The sequence below is a fragment of the Acanthamoeba castellanii genome (assembly GCF_000313135.1).
Source record: "Acanthamoeba castellanii str. Neff unplaced genomic scaffold scf7180000084685, whole genome shotgun sequence".
Classification (NCBI taxonomy): domain Eukaryota; phylum Discosea; order Longamoebia; family Acanthamoebidae; genus Acanthamoeba; species Acanthamoeba castellanii.
The window spans coordinates 37339-61794 of NW_004457675.1; the positions used below are offsets into that span (position 1 = coordinate 37339).

The 24456-nt window shown below is 59.9% G+C and overlaps 7 protein-coding genes and 1 pseudogene across 7 annotated transcripts; 2 read left to right on the forward strand and 6 right to left on the reverse strand.

Annotated features, from left to right (window-relative positions):
• Positions 1–82: 82 nt before the first annotated feature.
• ACA1_376160 lies at positions 83–2834 on the reverse strand (annotated as a pseudogene).
• A 140-nt stretch (positions 2835–2974) lies between these two features.
• On the reverse strand, positions 2975–5662 carry ACA1_376170 (Transmembrane amino acid transporter protein; the record flags this gene model as incomplete). Its single annotated transcript, XM_004353633.1, has 14 exons — positions 2975–3076; positions 3155–3242; positions 3320–3385; positions 3471–3526; positions 3617–3764; positions 3858–3936; positions 4022–4070; positions 4161–4261; positions 4360–4419; positions 4521–4847; positions 4989–5072; positions 5194–5285; positions 5383–5505; positions 5577–5662. The coding sequence occupies 14 exons, from the start codon at positions 5660–5662 to the stop codon at positions 2975–2977; spliced, it is 1461 nt and encodes a 486-aa protein (XP_004353685.1).
• A 201-nt stretch (positions 5663–5863) lies between these two features.
• On the reverse strand, positions 5864–7676 carry ACA1_376180 (uncharacterized protein; the record flags this gene model as incomplete). The annotated part of the gene is made up of 3 exons (XM_004353634.1): positions 5864–6636; positions 6702–7295; positions 7466–7676. 3 exons carry the CDS (start codon positions 7674–7676, stop codon positions 5864–5866), a joined length of 1578 nt encoding a protein of 525 aa, XP_004353686.1.
• Positions 7677–8098: 422 nt separating this feature from the next.
• On the forward strand, positions 8099–9141 carry ACA1_376190 (uncharacterized protein; the record flags this gene model as incomplete). The annotated part of the gene is made up of 4 exons (XM_004353635.1): positions 8099–8388; positions 8474–8810; positions 8871–9007; positions 9075–9141. The coding sequence occupies 4 exons, from the start codon at positions 8099–8101 to the stop codon at positions 9139–9141; spliced, it is 831 nt and encodes a 276-aa protein (XP_004353687.1).
• Positions 9142–9456: 315 nt separating this feature from the next.
• On the forward strand, positions 9457–13522 carry ACA1_376200 (kelch repeat protein; the record flags this gene model as incomplete). Its single annotated transcript, XM_004353636.1, has 8 exons — positions 9457–11487; positions 11546–11728; positions 11967–12132; positions 12196–12307; positions 12345–12625; positions 12704–12882; positions 12967–13216; positions 13290–13522. The coding sequence occupies 8 exons, from the start codon at positions 9457–9459 to the stop codon at positions 13520–13522; spliced, it is 3435 nt and encodes a 1144-aa protein (XP_004353688.1).
• A 777-nt stretch (positions 13523–14299) lies between these two features.
• ACA1_376210 (uncharacterized protein) lies at positions 14300–19026 on the reverse strand (the record flags this gene model as incomplete). The annotated part of the gene is made up of 13 exons (XM_004353637.1): positions 14300–14488; positions 14572–14874; positions 15013–15279; positions 15404–15511; positions 15672–16230; positions 16357–16514; positions 16619–16772; positions 16953–17014; positions 17152–17312; positions 17405–17474; positions 17580–17648; positions 17747–17908; positions 18028–19026. The coding sequence occupies 13 exons, from the start codon at positions 19024–19026 to the stop codon at positions 14300–14302; spliced, it is 3261 nt and encodes a 1086-aa protein (XP_004353689.1).
• Positions 19027–19631: 605 nt separating this feature from the next.
• Positions 19632–20941, reverse strand: ACA1_376220 (breast carcinoma amplified sequence 2 (bcas2) protein; the record flags this gene model as incomplete). Its single annotated transcript, XM_004353638.1, has 5 exons — positions 19632–19662; positions 19809–19894; positions 19980–20082; positions 20251–20421; positions 20580–20941. The coding sequence occupies 5 exons, from the start codon at positions 20939–20941 to the stop codon at positions 19632–19634; spliced, it is 753 nt and encodes a 250-aa protein (XP_004353690.1).
• A 93-nt stretch (positions 20942–21034) lies between these two features.
• ACA1_376230 (Hypothetical protein) lies at positions 21035–24023 on the reverse strand (the record flags this gene model as incomplete). The annotated part of the gene is made up of 11 exons (XM_004353639.1): positions 21035–21118; positions 21218–21354; positions 21434–21641; positions 21768–22030; positions 22107–22385; positions 22462–22675; positions 22765–22923; positions 23027–23122; positions 23227–23418; positions 23556–23745; positions 23920–24023. 11 exons carry the CDS (start codon positions 24021–24023, stop codon positions 21035–21037), a joined length of 1926 nt encoding a protein of 641 aa, XP_004353691.1.
• Positions 24024–24456: the final 433 nt, after the last annotated feature.

Genomic DNA, 24456 nt, shown 5'->3' on the forward strand with positions numbered 1-24456 from the left:
AAAAAAAGATTATCTTATTAATATCGAAAAACGAATTCGACGGCCGGCTTCGCTTTCGTTCTCTCGCCGAGCCATAGGTGGACTACTGGCCTGGCTGTGGCGCGAGCTCTCTCAGCACCGCCACGATCCGCCCACTCAACCGGCCGCACTCCCACGCGGTGCGCTGGCGACACTCGCGCAGCCCAAAGTCAATGCCGAAGCGGTGGAGCGCGCGCACCCAGTCCTCGCTCTTCGGCTGCATCCGCCACATGTAGCGGTGGAGCAGGGTACACCCGGCCTGGTCCACCGCGTTGACGTCGGCTCCGTGCGCCACCAGCAGGGCCAGCAGGTCCTCCTCGCCCTCGCGCACGTAGTGGACCGCGGGGATGGAGGCCGGATCGGGCAGCCGCGCCAGACCGACGCCCAGCTCAAGCAGCGCGCGCACGGTGACCAGGCGGTGGTGGGCGTCGGTGTTCGATCTCAGCGCAGCGGCGAGGGCCAGGCCCGGCGCGGCGCCGTCGGCGGTCAGCGACAGCCCGTGGTGGTCGACAAAGTAGCGCAGGATGCGAGGCGAGGTGGTGGCCACCAGTGGCAGCAGCTCCTCGGGTGGCATGTCCTAATAATAAGTAACATTTAAGGTGCTGACGTTGTTGTTAAGGTGGCGTATGTGGTTGCATGGTAACGCGCACCTTTGCTGTGCAGCCATAGTCGGTCAGCAGCTGCAGTGTGGCAAGGGCGGTGGCTTCGGCTCGCTCGAACTGGAACTGGCCGAGCTGGCCCAGCTTGGCGAACCAGCGGAGTACCTGAACCACCAGCCCCTCGGAGCCGCTGCGGGCCGCATGTTCTTTGGCGACCAGCGGCGCTCCCCGCTCCAGCAGCAGCCGCGTCACTCGAAGTTTCTCTTCGCCGTCGCCGAGCGGGTCTGGGCTCTGCAGCAGCCGCCCCGTGACACTCCACCCGGCCGGCTGGGTCTTGCGGGGTAAAGCAAGTTAAGGTGGCTGCTCCCTGCGACTTAGTTAAGGTGGTGGGCCAACGTTACCATGACGGATAGGTCGGCGCCCTTGTCGAGCAGCAGCTTCACCAGATCGTAGCTGACGCTCGACGTGCCGCACGCGGCGCAGAGGCACGTCTGGCCTCTGCCCATCTGAACTTTGTTGATGTCGGCGCCCCGCCCCAGCAACAGACTTACCAGCTCGACCCTGTTGCGCTCCGCCTGACCACCCAGTTAGCGCAGATGTCGGCATCAAATGGCACAAAGTGGGCGTACCGCTACGGCGACGGCGAGCGGGAGCGGCCCGAGGGGACGATCGCCGTTGGCCGAGGCACCGCGGTCGAGGAAGGCTCGGGCCATGTCCACATCACCGCGACGGAGGGCCAACAGCAGACCGGTCATTCGCTGTTGATTGGCTACGGTGCGGATTTGGTCGTCCGATAGAAGCGGGAACAGGAAGGCAAACACCTCGGCGCAGCCCGTGTCGCACGCCTCCAAGAATGCTTCACGTGCCCACAAGCCCAAGTTAGTTCGATAGTCCAATATAACGCTCTCTCTCTCTCTCTGTCTCACACACACACACACAACACAACACACACAACACACACAACACACACTCGAGCGCACCGGTGTTGCCCTTGCGGTTGGTGATGGTCATCAGCAGTTTGTGTCGGCGGGCGGCATTGCTTCGCTCTAGGAGTGGACGCATCAGACCCACATGGCCGCCCTCACCTAATAAGCCACACACAGGGACAGGGTTTTATAGGGCTGCTCGCGTCCTGGACCTGGCCCAGACCGGGCCGAGTAGCGTGTGGGTACCAGAAAGGAGGAAAAGGCGCGCGACGCTGAGGCCGCCCTGCATGAGTGCCTGGTCGAGCTGGTCGAGCAGCTCCTCGGTGATTGGCCCAGTCGTTTCGATGGAAGTGTCGGCTGATGTTCTTTCTGAGAGCAGGCCGGCGTGGTGGTCGACAAAATGGCGCACGAGCAGCTCGAGCGCCTGCAGCGAGCCACTGCGCGCGGCCCGTGAGATGGCCAATGGTGGCACGCCGGCGTGGGCCGCCACCAGGTCGATCACCCGCAGGTCGGAGCCGATCAGCGCGAGGTGGGTCAGGTGCCCGTCGATGGCGTCGTGGAACCGCCGTTGGTCGTGCAGGGCGGCGAGGGCTTGTGGAGAGTCGCGAACGAGATCGCGTAGCACGACGTGGTGGCCGCACGTGATGACCCACTTCAGCATCGCGCTCATGTTGCCCTGCTTGATGTATCTGCATCGTCACAACACACGACACGACGCCCAAACGAAAGTGAAATGCCAGACACGACACCACAGACTGACAAGGAGGCCAGTAGTAGTACTGGTGTCGAGTGAAGTGAGCGCGGAGGCACTTGGCACGCCAGTCGAGTTCTTCAGATTCCTTCTTCTTGTTTGTTTCCTTTTTCCTGGGTCCTGCCCCGTCCGCTTCTGGCTGACGATGCGCTGCAGCCGCGCCACTGCCAAAATGGGCCTCGTGCACCTGTTCCCATTTATTATTTATTTGCTTGTTATTTGTTTAAATAAATACGTTATTAACTTTAAATATAACATGAAAATGGAGCGTACCACGCGCCAGAGGAAGGGGAGGTGAGGCGAGGCCGGTCCGATGGTGGCCCGCCACTGGCGGCACACCAGCTCGGCCCGCGCGAGCGACGCCGGGTCGAGCCACTCGAAGACCTGGAGCGCCACCTCCACCGGCATCATGGCTACTCCGTCGCCAAAGAATTCGCCCAACTCAACACCCTCGTCTTCTTCTCCTTCTTCTTCTTCGCTTCGTTCTACTCTCTCCGGCCACAGACCGCCGGCGCCCTCATCTTCGTACGCCCAGTCCATGTCAGTTATTTCAAGAATAGTTTTAAAATACAAATAGTTTGAAAAGGATAAGAAATGCTAATAACTGAAATGATGGTGAGAAATTAATCTTAATAATGTTTTTTATAAATTATAAAATTCGAGACAAGTGGGTGGGCCGACTAGGAATAGTCACCGACGATGGAGATGGCCGAGACGGTGGTGGTCGTGACGGCCGCGACAATGCCGAACAGGATCAGGAAGATGTCCACCCCAATCAACACCTGGAATCGTAGTGACAAGCACATCACCATACACTTAGTAAAGCTGTGGTTATGGTGGACGGCAACTTGCCGACGTACCCAGTCGAGCCTGGCCCAGAAGAGCCTCATGTGCAGCATGGGCGGCAGGACGAAGGCCATGAACGACAGCGAGAGGCCCGACACCAGCCTGGAGGTGAAGCCCGCGCCGCGGTCATGGTGAATGTGTTGAAAGGAAATAAAAACTGCACTGCGGGCGTCGTGTACCCGATGAGGTCGGAGAACTGCTTCACCCCCACGCCAATGCCCACGCAGATGCCCACCATGACCGTTCTACACGACACACGACACACAAGACGAGTCTGACTGATCAGCGTGGCGTGTGCGGTGTGGCATGTGCGGTGGTGATTGAGCGTACCGAATGGCATAACGCTTGATGGTGTTCCACCTTTGGTTGGGCGTCAGCAGCGACGTCTGCGCTCGTCGTCCATGCCAAGTTAGTCGAAGACAAAGGTCTTTCTGGCGTGGGGCGCCCCCGTGTGAGTTGTGGGAGTCGGATAGTACCTCGATGATATCACGAGCGGGCACGATGACTACGATGAACGTGAAGAACAGATCGAACACCAGGGCGACACGTGCGACGTCGACGAACACGTTGTCCGGGAGGTTGTTGATGATGATGTCCTTGGTTGCGCCCTTGTAGAGCATGTATCTGGTATCGTGTGTGTGTGTGTGTGTGTGTGTGTGTGTGTGTGTGTGTGTGGTGTGTGTGTGCGAGATCGTGTGAGAATGGCAATCACGGCACTTATAGTCAAAAGCTTCATACCCGATGGCGGCGAAGACCAGGTTCAGCACAGTGACCACCAAAAACGAGCCATACACCGCTGTTTGTCACACACGCACACGCAGAGGAAAAACAAAAGGTTGAGCGGCAGCCCAAGGGGAGATGAAAACTGAGGAATTAGAGACCTTTGCCAAAGTTCTTGGGCGTGTGCATGGACTGTTCGATGGGCACCATCTGGGCGTGGTCATCAAGATCGGCACGTAGAGCGTCAATGATCATTCAAGAAAACAAAAAGGAAAAGGTAAAAAGAAATGTTTGGCATACCAGCATGTGCACGCAGAACAGGAACGCCGCGGCGCCGAAGAACTTGGGGTAGGACAGGTACTGAATCGGCGGATACTCGCCACCGAACGGGTTTTCCACGCCTGCAGAGAAACCACCATAGAGTGCAGAAACCGTCAGAGAGTGTGAGCACATCTGTGCTGCGTGGCACACCGCCGTGTGGGAGGAGTGCGTTGCGTACTCTCCTCCTTGAAGCCCTCCACGAACATCGTGATCATGGCCAACACCAGCGCAATATCGCCTGTTGAGTGGAGAAGCACAACAAACTGTTCAGCACTGCATCACCACACACGACACACGACACACACACGACACACACATGACACGCGACGCAGACGATACCGATGATGGAAGTGAAGGCCAGGTAGCGGAAGGAGCGGATCCAAGTGAACAGGATGAGCGGGCCGGCCAAGATGAACACCCAGTACATCGACTCCAGCTTGCCTCGCGACACTGACTCCAGCATGTTGCCGCTAAAAGGGCAAGGCACGGGTTCAGTGAAAAGAGGGTGGCAGGCGGAGGGCCGAGACGAGTAGTACCAGAATACGAGGTAGGCGGAGCAGGCGCCGATGGAGGTGATCACGATGGCCGCGTAGAGCGTCCACGCCACCACCCGACCATAGACCTCCCTGGCGATATCGACGTACGTGACATATCGATCCGATTTGCCTGTGTGTGCGTGTAGGTGGTGTGCACGTTGCGTGTGTTGTGTGTGTGAGGGCGTGTGCGTGTTGCGTGTTTGGATTTGAGATGTGAGATGTTACTGTCCGGAGAGTGGAGGAGCCATTCAACACAAATTGCAAGTCGTACCAACGAGCTCACGCTTGCACTGGATGAGCATGCGGATCGTATAGCAACTGAGAATCGCCAACACCAAAATACCAATCATTCCACCTACACCGCACACACGTACCACCGCACACGGACGCCACCGCACACGATGCAACAGAACACGACCGATTGTCAGCTTCATCCACCTGCCCCGGGGGGCACACAGAAGGGGAGAGCGGCGCACCGAACAGGCCGGCCTGGAGGAAGGCCCAAGGGAGGGCGAACGAGCCGGCTCCCACCACAGCCTTGATGATGGACGCCGACGCCTGTAAAGCTCTGCGATGTAGAACGGGGCCGATGGTGATGGGTGAGTAGCGCAGCGAAAACAAGAGGTAGAGAGAGAGGGAGAGAAGCCGCAGAGCCGTCGACCTACCCCTGCTTGCCGACGACCTGGTGGCCTTCAGCGGCGGGCTGTTCGGCGTCGTTGATGAGGTAGGCCTTCTCGTCGCCCGTCCCACGGTGTCGCAGCCGGTCGCCAAGCGAGCCCTCCGTACCCCTGAAGGAGAGCGGCAAGTAGCGAGCTTAGAAATGCAAAAGGAAAACGCTCCATCGATCTTCCTACCGTACTGGAGATAGATCTGAGGTTGGGGAAAGACGTGCCATGCTGTCACCGCTTCAACAACCGAGTCTTCTCTTCCATTGTCGCTCGACATCTCTTGGCGTAAGGGAAATCTGACGGAGAACGGCCGGGTGGTTGAATCCTCCGGGCAGCAAGCTCGAGTTCTCGAGTGACCTTTGCCTCCTCTCGTCTCGCCGAGACTACAACGATCTGGAATTTGGATTATGCGAGGCATTTCCCCTTACATTTCCCTTAATTTTGTACATTTCTCAGTTTACAGTTTTTCGGTCGCAGTTCACAATTGGTAAGGGTCTGGGGTCCGGTGGTCGCCACCCTCAAAGTTGACGACGCCTTCGCCGTGCGCACGCCTCTTGCGCCACCAGGCCACGCCGATGGCGGCGGCGATGACCACGACGACCACCGCGACCGCCAATGGCACCGCCACGGCCACCGCCACGATCAGGGCGCTGTTGTCGCTGCCGCCCGATTCGCCGTTCGAAGAGCCCACCAGCACGCCTAGGCCCAGGCTCGGGTCGTAGAGCAGCGACTCGTTGAAGCCGGGGAAGCGGAGCACCAGCTCGAACGCCACGCCCGGGGCTGAAGTTGTAGGAATGGCAAGAATGTCGTGGGTGATGTACTGGAAGCCGGCGCCGTCGATGAAGGCGATATCGAACACCTCGACCTTGGCCACCGACTTGGCCGAGAGCTGGACGAAGTAGGTGGTCATGTTGGCCTTCGGCGAATCGGTGAGCCGCACGATCCCATTGGCGGAACTCGAGTTAGAGTTGCTGGCACGGAGCCCGGCGAGGAGGTAGCGCAGGGTCACGCCTCCGGAGGTGGAAGAGCCGGCGCCCGAAGTGGTGGCCGCCGTAAGGTTGACTGACCACTTGACCGACCCGGCCGCGAGCACGTAGGCGCTGCCGAAGAAGTCGCCGGGCTTGGGCGTGTTGCTGAAGGTGAACGACTGCTCGATGGTCGTGCTGGCATCGATCTGCGCCCTGTACGCGTAGGTCGTAGTCTCCACCTGACCGCCGACCCCGGTCGTGTTCGAGCTCTCCACCGTGTAGCCTGATCCCACCATCAGAATAAAAAACAACATACTCTATTTATCACAGTCGTAGAAGAGAACGCACCACCAAGACCGTCTGATGGCAGGGTCGAGCCGTTGATGTCGATGTCCTTGAAGCTGGAGCTGACCACGGCGGGCTGACTGCCCGATGTTGCCGAGACATTCACCGCTGGCGCCTGGTCGTCGAAGCTGGCGCTGACGTCCGTGGTCAGCAGCTGCACCGCTGGGGCGGCGCTCGCGTAGGGCGACGGCGATGGTGAGGGCGAAGGCGATGGTAGAGGCTGGTAACAGCCGGTGAGCACCAGATAGGCAGTGGTCGTGGTCGATTGGACGGCCCAGTCTGTGGGGGAGCCCGACGACACGAACTTGGTGTACCTGATGGGGCCGGTCAGGTCGGGCACGTAGGTGTTGCTAGCCTGGTGCCAGGCCATCAGGTTGAAGGGCAGGGTGAGCTTGAGCCAGTAGAAGCCCGGGTCGAGTAGCGGCGCTGAACTTCCGGCGGTGGCGTAGTAGGTCTGGGTGGTGCCCGGGCCGACCACCCCGGGGCTGGAGATGTTGAAATCTGCATTGACCAGCTGTGCGGAGGGCTGGCTGCTCAGGGTCCCATTCATGTCCGCGTGCAGGGCCGCAGAGACGAGGGTCTGTGTGCCGTTGGCCGCTGCACAGTGGTAAGAATTCCAAATATTTGCAGACAAACTACAACGTGAACCAATCACCGCCCTCACAGCCCGCCAACGCAACAGTTAACCGACCCACGACGCGCAATGGTGAACGAGAGTGTGTAGACCAGAGGAGAAAGTGAGGGGGGAAGGTGAAGGTGAAGAGTACTTGGGCTCTGGAGCTGGACGGTGAAGGCGGTGATGCGGCTGGGCTGGGTCACTTGAAACCCCTGCGCGATGTAGATGGCCTGGGTGTAGAGGCCCCCGCTGGGCGTGTGTGCGCAAAGATCGCCGCAGCTCTGGGCTCTGGCCGAGGGAGAGAGGAAGACTAGGAATAGGAAGACGATCATCCCCGTCTCCCATGGGGTAGGCAGCTTCATCACCTGTGTTGCTCAATGCTGTGTTCTTAAGTTATTCGGTCCTGTGGGGAATGATGTTTCTGCCCAAACAGGTGTTTGTGGGCAAAATGGTCGGCAAGAAGAGAAGAGGGGAACGAAGAAGGATTGCCGAACGGCGATACGTGGTTGTCGCCCGTGCCCCGAACACTGCAACTTCCTCTCTTGCCGCTGTGCAGCCAACCAGTTCGCCTGGCAACTCTTTGGTCCACTCGCTAATCAGACTTTTATTTTCTGAATTGCGATTCGTTCGGGGTCTCTAGGAAAGTGTTGCGAGTTGCTCGGTAGCGAGGGTCACGAAGTGAGGAACCGGGCTCACCGCACCCGGGCAAGCAACACAAAAAGGAGAAGAGCCCAAAGACTGCTCTCTAACTTACCCTCCGCACCTCACACAACAACACCCGCACATGCATTCCTTCTGGGCCAAACTCGGTTTCAACTCGTGCGCTGGCTATGGCCACCTGGAAGACGACCCTGCTGAGAAGAAGCACCACCGCAAGAGCACCAACGAGGGTGAAGAAGGTCTCCTCCACAGCAGTGAGGACGAGTGGAGTGACGATGACTACGACTCCGACAGCGCAGGAGCAGCTGAATCGCAAATACTGCTGCCAAGCTACAAGAAGAAGGTAATGCATCCACGAGTCTGCACCATGGCCCAGGCAGAGACCTACCTCATCGACAGCCTTGACCTCCTTTGGTACTGCCTCACTGAGTTGGTGTTTCATTGTGGTTACATTAGTTGATGTTGCCTTGCAACTGATCCGTCCATTTCTCAGCGACAGGCAAGTGACGGAGGAACAGACGACGTGGAGGAAGCAGATGGTGAGCTACAACTGCCTCCACAGGGGCACAGACCTGGACAGGCCCAGGGCAATCACTGGCGGCAAGCAATGGCTGGTGGCGATCGATGGCTCTGAGGCCGCGCATCGCGGCTGGGAGCGGGCGTTGGAGCTGGTCGACCCAAGCCAAGACCACATCATGGTGGTCGTCATTCGGGACAAGACCATACCCCGTCGCTACGCTCGCAACGAGGCCGAGGAGCTCCGATTGCGCTACGAGCTGTGGCGGTGGGCTTGCCACATAATCACTCCCTACTCGCGCCAGCTCCAGTCTGTCCTGGTACGTTCAACATCACTTTATAAGGCAGTGCAGCCAGCTCACGAAGGGACACCAATGCAGGAGCCGAGCCGCTACACGGTCATGGTTGGCGAGGCGGTGGACAAGCGTAGACTGCTGTGCGAGCTTTGCGAACGATATGAAGTTGACACATTGGTGGTTGGCAAGCATGCCAGGCATGAGCGCAACCCTAACCATCGGTACGGCCTCACCCACAATCAAGTGGCTGCAACAAAACAGCTGTTAACTTTTCCTCCCGCCCCACAGGCATTGGCGCGCGCTGGGGTCGTACGTGACTAAACACGCCCCTTGCCGGCAAGTGGCAGTGCTCTAGAGGGAGAGAGAGAGACGTGGGAGGGTTCGGGACCACTACATGAGGAGAGCCTCATAAAGTTCGTTTTCCTTTTCTTTTCTTTCTGACGCAAATAAGGCAAGCTTGCCGAACGGTGCCGTGAAAACAAGAAAACAAAAGAAAAAGAAGGCTCACTTGATTGCCTTGGCAGAGGCTTTTGAGTACTCGACAATGGCCGACAGCAAGAGGAGGAGCGAAAGAAAGGCAGGTACAGGAGAGAGAAAAGCCCATGCTCTCGCGGGGGCACGCTCGTCCTCGACTCGACGTCACAAACCACGGGAGGACAAGAGGTCCAGCATGGCCGACTCTCTGGGGCTCGACGGGGACAAGCGACTGCTGGCCGATACCAAGGCTTCTTCTACTCCTTCTTCTACTCCAACTACTCCCGCTACTTCGGCACACCCGATCTCCATGAGCGTCTCATCAATAACCACCCGAACAGTCCTTTCCAAGACCAGCTTGGAGTACCATAACGACCAGGCGGGCACCCCTCCCCGGCATCGTAACCGTGGGGCGACCATGTCTGCCGACCGGCCGTTGTTCGTCTATGAGATAGCGGCACAGGGCGACATGGTGGGCGACAACCCACAAGTAGGGATCAACACGACCGTTACAGGCAGTGCGGAGGCTCATCACGACGTGCAGACCGTGGACAAGGAGAAGAAGAGAAAGCAGAGCAAAGAGAAGGAGAAGAAAGAGAAGGATCGCACGAAACAGAGGCACAAGAAGGAACACGACGAGCACCACGCTGGCCTTCCTTCGACTCGACTCGAACTAAACGACATGATCATGACAGAGGGGGTCTACGGCGAAGACCGCGCTATGGGGAACAAAAACCGCTTCAGCCGCTCGGCCAAGTCCGCTCGCCAAAGCCGCCCCAAGACCAAGGTCAAGGATGCCCCCGCGGGCAGCAGGTCCAGGTCGGCCGAGCGTCGGCATGCCAAGAATGTCGACAAGGACCACGACGGCCAACACCACCCGGACGAGGACGACCATTCGGTCGGCCAAGACGAGGAGGCTGCCAAGTCGCAAGCGAAGAGCCTCAGCCAGCGCTGCAAGTCGGAGATCAAGCTCCGAGCCAGCGCGGCGCTCGCTTCAGGCGAGGCCGCAGTCGCTCTTGACAGGAAGGACCCGAAGAGGATCGCCAAGAGCGAGAGCGTAAAGTCCATGAAAAGGCCAGAGGAGATTACGGAGATGAGAGAGGCCAAGCAGAAGCGGCAGCACACGAGCGGAGGCTTCCGGCAAGATGTCGACCGCCCCAAGACGACGGACAAGGAGACGAGGAAGGATTACGACGGGGATCGAGAGGAGAAGAAGAAGGTGCAAGATGACGAGAAAGAAGCCGAAGCCAAACTGAAGAAGGAGCGGCGCCAACAGAGAAAGCTGCTGGCCGCCAGCACGTCGTCGGCCTCCTGCAGGCGGATCGACCTACCATCTGGCGGCAAGGCATTCCGAGAGAAGAGGGACCTCCACGTCCCGAGGCTTCCCGCCAATATTGACTGCTTATCGCTACTCCCAGCCGTTACATCGAAGCCCTCTGAGTTCAGCGTCGGGGCCGACGGCACCCTTTCCCCTGCGGCCTGCACAGCATCGCCGGCAGCTGACGCCCAAGCCGAGAGCTCGGGGTGGAAGGCCGAGACCACGGAGTGCTCGCCCAAGAGGGCGGTCGGGGAGGCGGTCGGGGAGCGGTCTTCGCCCGAGTCCAAGGCCATCGGCAACGCCAGGACGAGGCCGGGCGACCACCGCCGATCCGAGGCTGAACGGGCGTTGACCGAGGAGACCATCCCGCGGGACCGCTCACCCTCAGCTCCGCCCAGCTTGGTCACCCCGTGGTCCGGCCGTAAGGACTCGCCGACCAAGATCACCACCGCAGGGCTGTCCGCCCCCGCACCCGCAGCGGGCGATTCGACTCCCCCTCGGCCACTAGCCCTATCAGCCGAGACCCCGAGCATCACAGGCTCGCCAGCCGCTGTCGCTGACAGCCCAGTCGCAGTCGAAGACAAACAAGAAGTGGAGCAGGCGAGGCCTGGGCAGGCTGTGGTGCCGCCACACCTGCCGGCCATCTTCAAGCCGGGCCACCTGCGCACCACCCCGGACGACCGCGGCGCCAGCACCAGCCCGCGCAAGTCGAGCCCGCGTGTGGGCAGCCCGAGGCTCGGCATGCCCGTGATGGGCGGCAGCTGCATTGTGGACACCCGTGGCGCCCTGGTCGACAAGACCAAGGCCGAGCGCTGGCAGCAGGCCGACGGCGCTACCGCCCGAGTCATGCCGCGCAACACCAGCGATGACCGTCTACCGGGCGATCTTGCGAAGTCCGCTATTGTGCGGGTGCGTGACCACTTCTACACCTTTCCCCATGTGCTGACGTCATCATCATCATTCCCAGGTCAACCACCACGACAAGCTGCGCAAGTCAAGGGAGCGAACGTGGAACGACGTGCGTGACTGGCAGGTGACCGAGATGATCTTCCAGGCCCACAAGCACCAGCGGATGAAGTCGGTCGAGTTCAGCGTCCGCTGGCTGGGCTCGACCGCCCTCAAGGACTACTCCACCTTGCCCCAAGCCCTGGTATGGACGCCCTCTGTCAGCCGAACAATGAGATGGTTGTGGGATTGGTGCTCACAAGTGATTGGGAGGTTCAGGTTCGTCGCCTATTCGAGTACCTTGGGCCTATCGAGCTGATGACGGCTGCCACGATGTGTCGTCGATGGCGTGAGTTGGCGGACGAGGTGGGTAGCATGAAGGAGGAATCAAGGCTCTATGTTGGCTTACCAGAAATGATAACTGTGTAACGCGTGGAATGCAGGATGGGCTGTGGCGGGAGGTGTACGAGCGGTGGTTCTGGGGCTGGACGTGGGACAGTTCTTCAGTGCGGAGGGAGCATCCGGGCGATTACGCTCGTAAGTGCTGCTGGAAGGACTTCTTTCTCGAGCACTGCTTCCTGGACCGAACTCAGGGCTACCGCATACTCAGTACTGCCCCCCCCCTTCTTCCTAAGTCTTTCAACCGCGGACCAATCGGCGTTGCCTCAACAGGCGGAGAATCAGGCGGACTGGAGTGGACCAGGGCTTTGGCTCCCTATGCCGCCGAGCTCACCCCGCCTGATGAACGGCTCCCGTTGGTCGATACTCCCCAGACTCTTATTCGGTACGCGTTGAACTGGCTTTAGCTTGCGATGTTACAGTGCAACCAAAGTCTTAAACTGGCGCTCCACTAGACACTCGGCCACGGCCGTGGGCCACGTGATCTACGTATTGCTGGGTGCCGAGACGGCCGACAGGCTTCTGGCGTTCAACACTCGCACGGGCCTGTGGCATCGGCCCCAGACGACTGGACCGTCGCCGCTCGCTGGCGCCGAAGAAGAACACCACACCTGCTGCGCCGTCGGCCACCGACTGTTCGTGTTCGGATTGGCTGGCAATGCCAGACCCACTCATTTCAGCAGCCTTCACGTCCTAGACACCCGTGCGCCTCCCCCGTACCATCTCTTAGGCTCCATCAAAACTGTATTTGATTTATCGTCAACTGATCATTTAATTGCAGGAAGACTGGTGTGGACGCGGGAGGTGCAGCTGGGCGATGTGCCCCCTAAGGAGAGCACGGTGAGCCCAGCGCGCGACACCACTCCAGGGCTAGGGCTCGACGTGGCAACGCGATTCATATCTGGCGGTGCCAATGGCGTGCCGCCACCACGCAGGGACACCTACGTTCTCGACACCCAGGTAGGTTTAGGCCGAAACGTAGAGCATGTTTATGTGGGTCAAGCCAATCAGTTCTGATATCAGTACGTTGCTACCGTGCAACAGACCCTTACATGGCAGAAGGTGTCGCTGCCTGAGTCGGTGTCTGGTGGCGGCTACCTCTCCGTGACCACGGCGGGCCACAACATCATTCTGTGCGGAGGAGGCCCAACAGAAGCCCTGGCCCAGGCCTCAGCGCATGGTCTCCCTGGCTATGGCTACTCGACCACCAAGGTGGGCCACTGGCTCTTTGTGTTTGGCGGCTCGCGCGAGCGGGCGACCACGGCCAGCAACCACCTCAACCTACTCAACCTCGGTACGACTCCTTGTGCGGTGCGCGGTGCGTGCGATGGGCTGAGTGTGCTGAGTGCGGTGTGTGCGGGCCACAGAGACGATGTCATGGTACCAGACCAGGTGCTTGGGAGAGGCGCCCCTCGCCCGAACGGGACACACCGCGACGCTAGTGGGCACTCAACTCTACGTGATGGGCGGCACCTCGGCAGAGGGCCAGGCGCTCAGGGATGGAGTGATGGTGCTGGACCTTACTGCCTTTGCTGAAGTGCTGCTCCACCACCAGAAGTCGCGCAAGCAGGCTGCCCTCATCAAACCAATTGTAATCTGACTAGTGAGCTCAACATCCAAATGAATAAACCAGAAAGTGGATGTCTGAGGCGTACCCGGCCAGGTGGCAAACCATGGCAAGGGTAAAAACGCGCCATGTGTGGCGTGTGGCGTGTGGCGTGTGGCGTGTGGCGTGTGGCGTGTGGCGTGTGGCGTGTGGCGTGTGGCGTGTGGCGTGTGGCGTGTGGCGTGTGGCGTGTGGCGTGTGGCGTGTGGCGTGTGGCGTGTGGCGTGTGGCGTGTGGCGTGTGGCGTGTGTAGAACAACTAAGCGTACGTGCCAACCACCACCACAGCACCACCGCCCGCTGCGAGCCAGCTTCTGCACCGAAGGCAGGTGACACGCACAGCCAACAAGCCACAACAATAAAGATTCCACCTTTTCAGCAAGTGTGTCGGTCGGAGGAAGGGAAAGAAAGGAAGCAACAAAACAGACGGGCCAGGAGGAGAGTCGAACTCCCAACCTCCGCGATTAGATGTGATGCGGCACTCTGCCAATTGAGCTACCCGGGTCCTTCCTGCCTCTGTCGGTGACCACCACCGTGATCCTCATCTCTCACTAAAATTCAGAATTCACGAACCCCTATTTTTCCGGCTGTGGTTGGCCAATTTTATTTATTTTTTTGGCCTGCAGACACCATGTTGTTGGTTGAGTTGTTACAGTCACAATCAGCCCAACCACCAAAGTGGCCACAACCCAACAATGCTTTGGTACAATATGTATACTTGCGGCAAAAACGTGTGGACAACACACAGCACACCAATGCACACACACAGCACTCACTTGCTGAGGGTGCGACGAATCTGCTGTGGTGAAGCGTTGCTGCCCTGTTGCCCGCCCATGGTGGAGGAGCCGCCGCCAGCGGTGGCGGCCATCATCGCCGCGTAGCTCGCCTCGCCTCCGCCTCCGCTGCCATCCATACCCGCATAGTCCATCGAATCCCCGCTCGAGCGCATGTGTGCGCCCTGCTGTGTGCGGTGGTGCGTGTGCGTGTGCGGTTTGCGCGTGAGCTCTTGAGCGGCTGCCGCAAACAAAACAATAATGTGTCAACGCGTGCCTGGCCGCCGTGTTGCTGTTGCGGCTGCGACTGCGGCTGCTGACGAGGGAGGGTGTTGGGCTGCTGGCCCTGCGGAGAGCGCGGGGAGAGGGAGTGCTGCGCGAGGGGCGAAGGGATGAGAGGTCGATAGCCCGACGCGGGCACGCTGGCGCCGACGCCGCCGCCGCCGCCGCCACCGCTGGCGTCTTCGAACGTGGCCGGCCGCTGCGGGGTGGTCGCCACCATCGATGGCGGGTGCATTACGCCGCCGCCTGGCTGCCCGTTCATCATCATCACCGGCTGGGCCAGGCCCACCGGCTGCGATAGTGACCGAGGCCGGGTTTGGATCGCCTGCAATTCATGTGTTCGTCGCGTCACGTCGCGTCGTGTCGTGTCGCGCGTGTCGTGTCTCAGCTCAACGTTGTGCGCAATGGGTGGCGGCTGGGGCGAACGTACCTTGAGGGGATAGGGCACGGCGGCCATGGGCATCTGCTGCTGTTGCTGCTGGGTGGGTTGGATGGGGTGCGACCCGACGCGCGAGGGCTGGGCGGCCGACACCTGCTGGCCCTGGCCCTGGCCCGGCGCCGGCGGCGTGGTGGGTGGGGTCACCGTGAACGACACGCCGGCCGGCGGCGACCCCGCGTTGAACGAATTCGAGTGCTTGCGGTGGGCGCGCGTATGAGGCGCCCTTCCCTCCGACATCTTGTGGCTCAAGAAATCCACCTTATATCGCAACACACGACACGCGACACGCGACACGCGACACACAACGCGACACGCACGACACAAGACGCGACGTTGAGCAAGTGACGCGCTGGAGGGAGGGGGCGCGTTGGGGGGGGGTTACCTGCTGCTTCAGGGCCTGGGTGCTCTCCTTGGGGAGATAGCCATACTGGGGCGCCGCGTTGGCGGGCACGTAATACCCCCCGCCCGGCCCGGCCATCGGCGCAAAGCCCTGCTGTGGCTAGTGTGCGTGCATGTGTGTCGTTGGTCGTGTCGTTGTGTGTCGTGTCGTGTCGTGTCGTGTCGTTGGTCGTGTCGTTGGTCGTATCGTTGGTCGTATCGTGTCAGCCACAGAGCGATAGAGGGCGAGGCAGAGGGCGAGCGAGACGAACCCAAAAGCCCGGCTGGGCGCCCTGCTGCGGCCCGACGGGGAATCCCATCTGCTGGTAGGCGACCGACTGCTGCTGCTGGGCGGCCAGCGCCGCGTTCTGCTTCTGCTGCTGGTTGTGCAGCGATTGCATGTAGAGCCGGCTCTGCATGGCCTGGGGTGACTCAGCGCCACTGACGCCGCCACCGCCAGCCACCACCCCGGCGGGGCCGCCGGCCGCGGTTCGCGACTGGAGGGGCGACCCCGGCATCGACGACATGACGGGCGAGGCCGCGGGCGACGAGAACGGCGATGCGCCGTAGGGGTGCTGCGCGGCGGGCGGCGCCGCGCCGACGGTGTGAAAGTGGTCGGCGCTGCCGCTGGCGCCGGTCATGTCCGGCGGCGAGGGGCGTCGTCGCATGAGCGAGGGGCTGCCGACGACCGACTGCGGAGGCCCGCCGGAGGGGGCCATCGCCTGGTGGCTCATGGCCGACATGGCGTCCGCCGGCCCGCGGTTCTTCCACGACAGCTCCATGTGGTGGTTGAGCACCGCCTCCACCCACTCGAACAGCAATCGGAACATCCTGCCGTGCGCATATGTGCAATGCGTGCGGTGCGTGCGTGCGTGTGCGGTGCGTGCGTGTGCGGTTAGTGGGTCCATGGCGTGAAGGGGGTGATGGAAAAGGGGGGGGGGGTTGGGGCGGGAGTACTTGAGGGTTTCGGCCCGCATGGAGGTGAGCTCCTGCTGGACGTTGGCGCTGAAGAAGGACCACTTGAGGACAAAATCGTGGATGAGGTCGCCCTGCGCCTTGGCGCTGCTCTCCTTGCGCTCGCCCGCAAAGATGTGGTTGGCCAAGATCGACCCGTGCTGCGCGTCGCGACCACGAATCGGTTGTGAGACACACACACGACGACACACAACGACACATGCCCAACCACACGACACACACGGAGCGGAGGAGCGCATCATACCAACCACTCGGACCACTGCTCGACGCCGGCCTCGTGGGCCAGCAGTTGCGTGATGTCCTGCAGCAGGGTGGAGGGCAGGGGAACCGAGTAGGGTCGGTCGGGCGTATCGAAGAGCGACGTCTGCGCCGCGATGAACGCGAAATCAAGACCCATCCTGTCCACGGGACAGCCAGAGGTCAGACACAGAGGCGTCGTGTGTCGCGCGGTGTGTTTGTGTGTGTGCGGTGAAGCGTGTCGTGTTTGTCGTATGGTGTGTGTCGTGTGTCGTGTGTCGTGTGTCGTGTGTCGTGTGTCGTGTGTCGTGTGTCGTGTGTCGTGGTGTGTTTCGGCGAACCAATCTTGGAGCATGCGTCGACGCGAGAGGGAGGACATGTCGGCACTATCCTCGTGAGTGCCCTGCACAAAATAAGGCCCAAAAATCAATATAAATATATCAAAAATTAAACTAAAATAATTAAATGAACAACGAATAAGAAATTCAAAATTCACAAACAACAAAAGTCGTTAGGTGGAGGCTGGCGAGGGGAGCGCACGTGTTGCTGTTGCTGTTGGAGCTGAGAGCTCCATCGCTGACGCTTCTCGGGCGTCAGGTGGAGGCCGTTGAGATGGTTGGTCAAGCGGCCACCGAGGTTGCTTATCATCGCGCGCTTGTGCAGCGTCTTACAAAAGTATTTCACCGCCCTGATCTTGGCGTCTGCAGCAACACGAGAGAGAGATTCAATGTCAAGGTCAGAAACCGCACGGCACACGACACGACACGACACCACCAACGACACACGACGGTACCGGTGAGGGCCAGTGGTATGGCGAACTGAATGGCGTTGTGAAGCCAAGCGGGGAACTGTCGCGACAATTCCTGACGGCGCGAAAGGAAGACGAGTCAGCCTTGGTGTGTTGCTAAGTCCGACCGCGGACTGTGTGTAAAAATTCGCTTCGCTGGAGGGAGGGAGGGCAAACGTACGATGATCGCAGACGACACTTCGGGTGCCACGCATCGGAAGGGATCCGGAACGAGCATGTTGACCAGTGCCTGCGATATGTGGAAAAAAACATTTTAAATAAAACCAACAATCAGGGAAAAAGAAATAAAATTATAAATAAAATAAAAGAATAAAAACAAGTGCGTACGTCGTAGAGCATGTAGTCGATGTTGACGATTTGGTGCACGATGATGGGCGACTGGAAGAGGCTGAAGAAGCGACGCGTCTTGGGCCAAAAGCTCGTCACCGCCTCGCGCACGCCATCCAGCCGCACCGCGTCGGCCTCCTCGAAAATACGCACATAGTGCACCTGACCAACAAAGCGCACAACACCCACGCACGACACACACGACACACACACACACACACACAACGCTCTGCGTTTAGAGAAGCACGCGCGATGGCAGCAGCAGCAGCAGCAAAGCGTACCTGGTACATGACCGAGAATCGCACGCCGTCCTCGCGCAGCTCGGCGGGGTAGAGGCCCTGCAGGTTGAAGCTGAACTCGGGGCACGTGGTGCCGGTGGGCTCGCGCAGTCCGCCCTCGCGCTTGACGTTCTCCTCCTTCTCGCCGCCGAGCTGGTCCTCGTCCATGTCCTGCTCACCGAACGGTGGCTGCTTCACGGCCTGCAGCTGCTGCTGCGCCCCATAGTGTTGTTGCTGCTGCTGTTGGTGATGGTGGTGGTGCTGTTGAGGAACGATTCCGCTGTTCTGGCGCTGCGCTTGGCCATAGTGCTGCTGTTGCTGCGTCTGCTGCTGATGGTGGTGGTGGTGCATCATCTGCTGCTGCTGCTGCTGCTGCTGTGAAAGCGGCGCGGGAATGCCGAGCGGCAGCTGGAGCCCGCCGGGGTGCTGCTGGGGCGCGTCGCCGAGTAGCGGCGAGTGGAGGCGCTCGAGCTCGTCGTGGTACTGGGCCGACGTCAGCTGGTGCTGCGCGAGCGGCGACGAGTGGGTGTGGTGGTGCTGCTGCTGGGCCATCGACGACGTGCGCTGCTGGTGGTGGTAGTGCAGAGGCGGCGTCGACAGCGACGATCGCTGAGCTCGCTGCTCGCCGCTGTCGCTGAGGGAAGACATCGAGGTGGAGGTGGAGGAGGACGACGCCATGGCCGCGCCGGCCTGGGAGGGATGGGTACCAGCGGCTGCCACGGGCACTGGGGGGAAGGCCGACGCTTCGCTGCCGGCCCGCCTTCGGCCGCGCACCAGTCGTCGGCCCGGACCCTGGCCGTCGAGGTCGGCCAGGGCTGCGGCGGAGGGCGAGGCCTCGCGCCAGCTTCCGCCGCCGCTACTCGTCGGTTGCAAGTACTGTGGAGATTGCTGCTGCTGCTGCTGGGGTTGCTGTTGATGTTGATGGTGTTGTTGAAGCTGGGGCGAGTGGACGGCATGACCGCGATGCGATGCGGGGATCGAATTGTTGCCCTCTACCTCCATCCCGCCAGAATCGGCCCCGCCCCCGAAAACCCCGAATTGTGTGCCAGCATGTGGGCCGGGCCGGCATTTGATGCCGCGGGGCTAGCAGGCGAGGGAGAGCCTGCAGGAGATGGCGCAGATGTAGAGGCGGTGCCAGATGGCCGGTCGGGATAGGAATGTGATCGCGTTCGGCCGAGGCGTCGCAGCCGCTCCCATTCGTCTCGCATTGCCACGGGCTCCTGAGGCGGGCCTCCACCCGCGCCCCCGCCATGAGGAGCCATATGGGCACCGCCGTGTTGCATTCTCACCTGGTTTTGGTTTTGTTTTTTGCCTTCAATCAGATCAGATCGCGCAACGTTCGGTTTCTCGGCCCCACTTGCGCTCCGCCGTAAATTACCAAAAAATAAAACGTGCGCCCAAGTCGACAATAAACGCTCGTGTGTGATGTGTGCGGTCATGTGTGCGTGTGCTGCGGCTGCAATGGGGGGGGGGGCGAAAAGCTGCTTCCTCGGAGGACCCTGGTTGCGGTCGGTTCGATTGACTGGCAAAAGACAAGAGATAGAGGAAAGAGGGGGCAGTGACGGGCATTACAAACGAACGTGTGGGAAGCTTCCCACACTCACGACTCACATGGCACCTCCGTCCTCGTCCGTTGGTCTGTGCCACACACACACACACACACACACACCGCCCGAGAGCCACCATCGTGACGTGAGCTTTCAACGGACGTGCTCTACCACCATCGTTTGGGCGGAGCGGGGGAATGGAGAAAGGGAAAGGGAAAGAAGAGCCCCGGCACGTACGTGGGTCGGGATGGCAAGCTGTGCTCGAGCTGAAGGCAAGCGGCACCGAGCTGCATGTTCTTCTGCACCAGCTCCGCCCACTCGGTCTGTGTGCAATGTGTGCGATGTGTGAGGTCCCCCGGGCCAACAGGGAAGGTCACGATCAAGGCGACGATAGTGCCAGGAACGGACCTGAGAACGATAGAGTCTGACACCGGCAGTCTGCTGCTCCTCGAGCCTCTTCCGGTTGAGCTCCTCGATCTGAGCCCGCACCGCGCGAAGCTCGTCATCCAACCTATTATAATGATAATGATCATCATCGTCGTCATCATCATAAGCCACACCATGGTGTCCGTCAGTGTTACGGCTGGCCACACGGGCATTCATGGGTTCACTGAGAGGGGCACAACAACAACAACATAGCACACAGAGAAAGAGAGGTATTAACTGTTTCTGAACGGACTGGAGGCGCTGGTTGTTGGTGAGCCAGGCGCCGGGACCGAATTGTTCGAGCAGACGAAGGTTGGCCAGTCGCGCGTGCTGATGCTGCAGCACCATCTGGGCCTGGTCTATGGCTTTGTCCCAGGCCTCAGGGTCCTTCTCCTCCGCTCCCTGTGGACGCCGCAGCGCATACCTTCCATCGATCGCGATCACCAAACAATCATTAGTTTGTTGCAACACGTTAAAAAAGATGGAAAAGAGCAATCGTCATGTTGCGAGCGGGGGGATCAAGATGCGCCAGGCATAATTAAAAAGCAAAAAGATCTTTGGGTCCAATTATGAAATGGGTACCGTGTAGCATCAAAGCCACCAACGGGCGGCTTGCCGGCGCCAACGCGCTCCATCTCGGCCTGAAAGAGGGCCTCGGTGCCGCCGAGGAATGAGGGGAGAGGCGGGGGCGGGAGGGTAGTTGCGAGGTAGTCCGGGGGCTGGAAGGTTGCCATCTCCTCTTGGATCAATCGAAGTGCCGCCTGCTTTTCCTCTTCGCTGTAAGGATCAACGTAGGGCAGCACATCGAGCAGCAGTGGTTCATTCGATGTGGCTTCGCCATTTTGTGCTTTTTGTGTCTCATCTGTAGCAGCTGCAGTGTGTTCCTCCTCCACGTTCTCCTCCACCCTCTTCCTCTTCGCGGAACGCTGGCCCTCGATCTCCATCTTCGTCAATTGAGCAATCCGAATGCGCAAAAAAATTAATTATTATTCATTTTCCAAACTATTTCTGTCGACGAAAAAGCTCTCTGATATTATTTATTTGCCCAGCCTGCCCGCACTCCTCCGCTGACGTCCGTCCTGGCTCGGGCCGCCAGCCTCTGGTCTCTTGTTGGGCCCTCCCTGCAGCGCATGACACGACACACGACGACATGCGACACGTCAGCACAGGCACACGCGAGACGGTGCGTCGCGAGATGGTGATGATGGATGGAAGGTAACCTTGTGCTTCTTCGAGGAGGTCTTGGGCACGAAGGTCAGTTGCATCGCGCCGTCGGTGTGCCTCCTCAGGCCGTCGGTCGTCGTGGGCACGCTCTTGAGTCGCTCCTCCAGCGACTGCTTCTCCCTCTTTCGCTTGCCTGTGTGTGTGTGTGTGTGTGTGTCATAGGTTAGCAAGCGAGGGCCTTGGCGCGCAGAAGAAGTGCGTGCGCGGCGAACCTGATGAGGCGGTGGCGGTAATCGAAATGGCGGCCTCCTTGTCGCCCGAAAGCTCGTAGAGGGCAGGTCCACCCTTGGTCTTCTTCTGCCCCTTCGTCTTCTTCGAGGGCAAAGCCACGGCCTCCTCCTCCTCCTCCCCTTCCTCTTCCTCCGCCTCCTCTCCCTCCAGCTGCACCTTCTCGAAGTGGTCGAACGCCGCCTCCGCAGTCTATTAAAGAAAAGTGGTCACCGCGTGAGTAGAAGTCGCACGTCGTGTCATGTGCACGTGTTCTCCGTGTGCGTGTGTCGTGTGGGTGGTGTGTTGGGCATGCGTTACCTTGGGTGTGGTGCGAACGCCCATAGGGTTGAGGCGCTTGAAGGTCTCGGAGCGTGTGTCGATGGAGAAGGCGGGGTCGGTGAGCAGGTCGCCGAATCGCGAGTCGGCGGCGGCGGCCTCGAGCGCCGGCTGGAGGTCGGAGCGCTTGACCACCTTCTTCTTGGTCGCGCGGATGCGGCTGGAGGCGGCCTCCTCGCGCAGAGCGGTAACGCGCTCCTTGCGGTATCGGTCGTAGGCGAACGGATCCGCGGCGGCCTTCATCTTGTTGTACAGCCGCAGATCTGTACAACACACTCGAAGTCAGATTCCACCGGTGTGCCGTGTGTGTGTCGTGTGTGTCGTGTGTGTCGCACGCACCGATGAAGAAACCGTGCATGTAGGCACGGAGGTAGCTTGTGCCGATGAGGTTGGTGGCGCCGAGCTGCTGGATGTCGGCCATGGTGATGAACTTGTAGTCGTCGTAGATCATGGGCGTCGAGTCCTCCTCGAGCTCCTCGGTGAGGTTGTCCAGGAAGGAGCACCACTGCGGCGCCGGTCCCAGCGACGGGATGAAGTAGGAGCTGATCTTGCTCTGCTCGCCGGCCAAGAAGATCAACCCGGTGCCCTTGATCACGCACGCGTCGTTCAACTCCGACCCTGCGCGGCGTAATGGTGGCGCTGACGTCAGCACAAGTGGTCCCTATCTACGTGAGGAATGTGTGTGCGCGCATACCGGGTTCGATGTTGGCGAAATTCCTGCCCGTGTCGGGGTGCCAGATCTTGAGAATCTTCTGGTCGGTGGAGAGGATCAGCGGCGACGAGGAGAGCGGCGAGCGGTGGTACTTGATGTCCATGATGGGCACCCGGTACATGTGGTCCTTCACCATCATCGGTCGCGAGGACCGGAGGTCGTAGAGCATCACATGGCCCGACCCGGTGCCGACCGCCTGGGAAACATTCCACGCGTGCCTTAGACCCACAATGACTCCCAACGCCACGACACACACGACACGCGGGGAGAGGGGAGGGGGATTACCAGCTGAAGCGGATCGTCGTCGTTGTAGCGGAGGGCGGTCACTTCCGACCCGCGCTCGCCCGCGCCGGCGGTCTCTGCGTTTGCGTCCATCAGGCCCGCCGCGGTACTCACCTTGCCGGCGGCCTGCTTCTGTCTCGGATCGAAAAACTCCACCAGGCCCTGGACATGGCGCGGGCCACGCATCACCAAGTCAATGAAAATGGCTCCACGTTGGTTCGAAGCCAACCAAAAGAGGAGTGTGGTCGCGCTTCTTCGGCCGTACCTCCACACCGCCGACGCCCAGGAGGCCGTGCAGGGGCGACACGCCCACCACGTTCAGTGACGACGATTGCGCGACCATCGGCGAGAGAAAGCGGCCCTGCGCGTGCGCGTGCGTGTGCGGTGGTGCGTGTGCGGTTGTGCGCGTGCGGAGCGTCATTTGAGTGGCGAGCCAGGAAGAATGGGAAAGAAAGGGAGGGGCACCTGCTCGAGGTTGAGTCTGTAGATTTCGCGCGAGGAGCCCACGGCGAGCAGGTCGCACGAGGGAAAGTGGTAGGCCATGTCGCGCCCGAACTTGGGGATTCGGGTGACAAAGTAGCGACCGTAGCGCGCGTGGAACTCAATCGATCGATCCGCCCGCAGGAACACGAGTTTGTCAAAGTCGTCGCCCAGCGCCTGCAAGCAAGCAAAGACAAAACAAACAATCATCAGCGTTGCGTGTGGTGTGCTACGTGTGGGGTGTGCGTGTGCGGTGGTGCGTGTGGCATTGGAAAAGAAGGAAAGGAGTGGATGACACATGCCTGGAACTGGACAATCTGTGCGTCGAGGTGGCGTTCGAACTTCATGGAGAGCTGCGACAGCTCGTACACCTTGATCTGCGGCGGGTAGGTGCCGGTGGCGAACAAGAACCGGCCATCGCGCGACGTCTTCACGCGCTGGCAGGCCACGGGGAACTTTGTGTCCTGGATGAGCTCCAGCCGTCGCCTATAGTCGCCATCGTATCTGCAAAGCCAAGCCATGCAATAATCAGCAAGCCAGCGATTGAATGCAGAATCGCTCGAATCAAACCACACGGCAATCTCGATTGCCACAAAATCGCAACCCGATCGAAGCATCAAGCCAAACATTTAATCTCAAAAAATGGGAAGATTTGACGAAATGAAGGGGAGGCCATACCGAAGAGCAGCCTTCTTCTTTTCTGCCAGCCATTCCGGAAGGGATTTACCGGCGGAGACGTTGTAAATCTTCACGCCCTCCCCTGTGACTCCTGCCAATTGCATCCCGAGTTCTGTTGGTAATAATCGCGATGTATGTTCGCCTCCTCTTCTCTTTATCTCACGTTCTTCTTCTTCCTGACCACCTCCGCCGCGGTTGACAAAAAGTCTTTTGTTTTGTTTCTTCTTTTCTTCTGAATGCCACGTCGTGCCACGTCAGCTAAGAAATCATCTGGAAAAGAATATCCACGTCAGCCATAAAAACGCCAGCAGGCAGTGTGGTGGCGAAACAAGCCAGCAGCAGGGATTGATTCAAAAGACATAAAGCTTGAGCGTCGAGAGAGAGATATACACAATGGTTTTGGAATCGACGATCATTTGGTACGCCTGGCTTTCTGTGGTGCGCCAGGATCTCTGCGTACCAGCTTGATGGAGTGTAAATTGATTTTGTTTGGTCTGGGTGCAGCTTGGACAACTCTGAATGGATGAGGAATGGAGA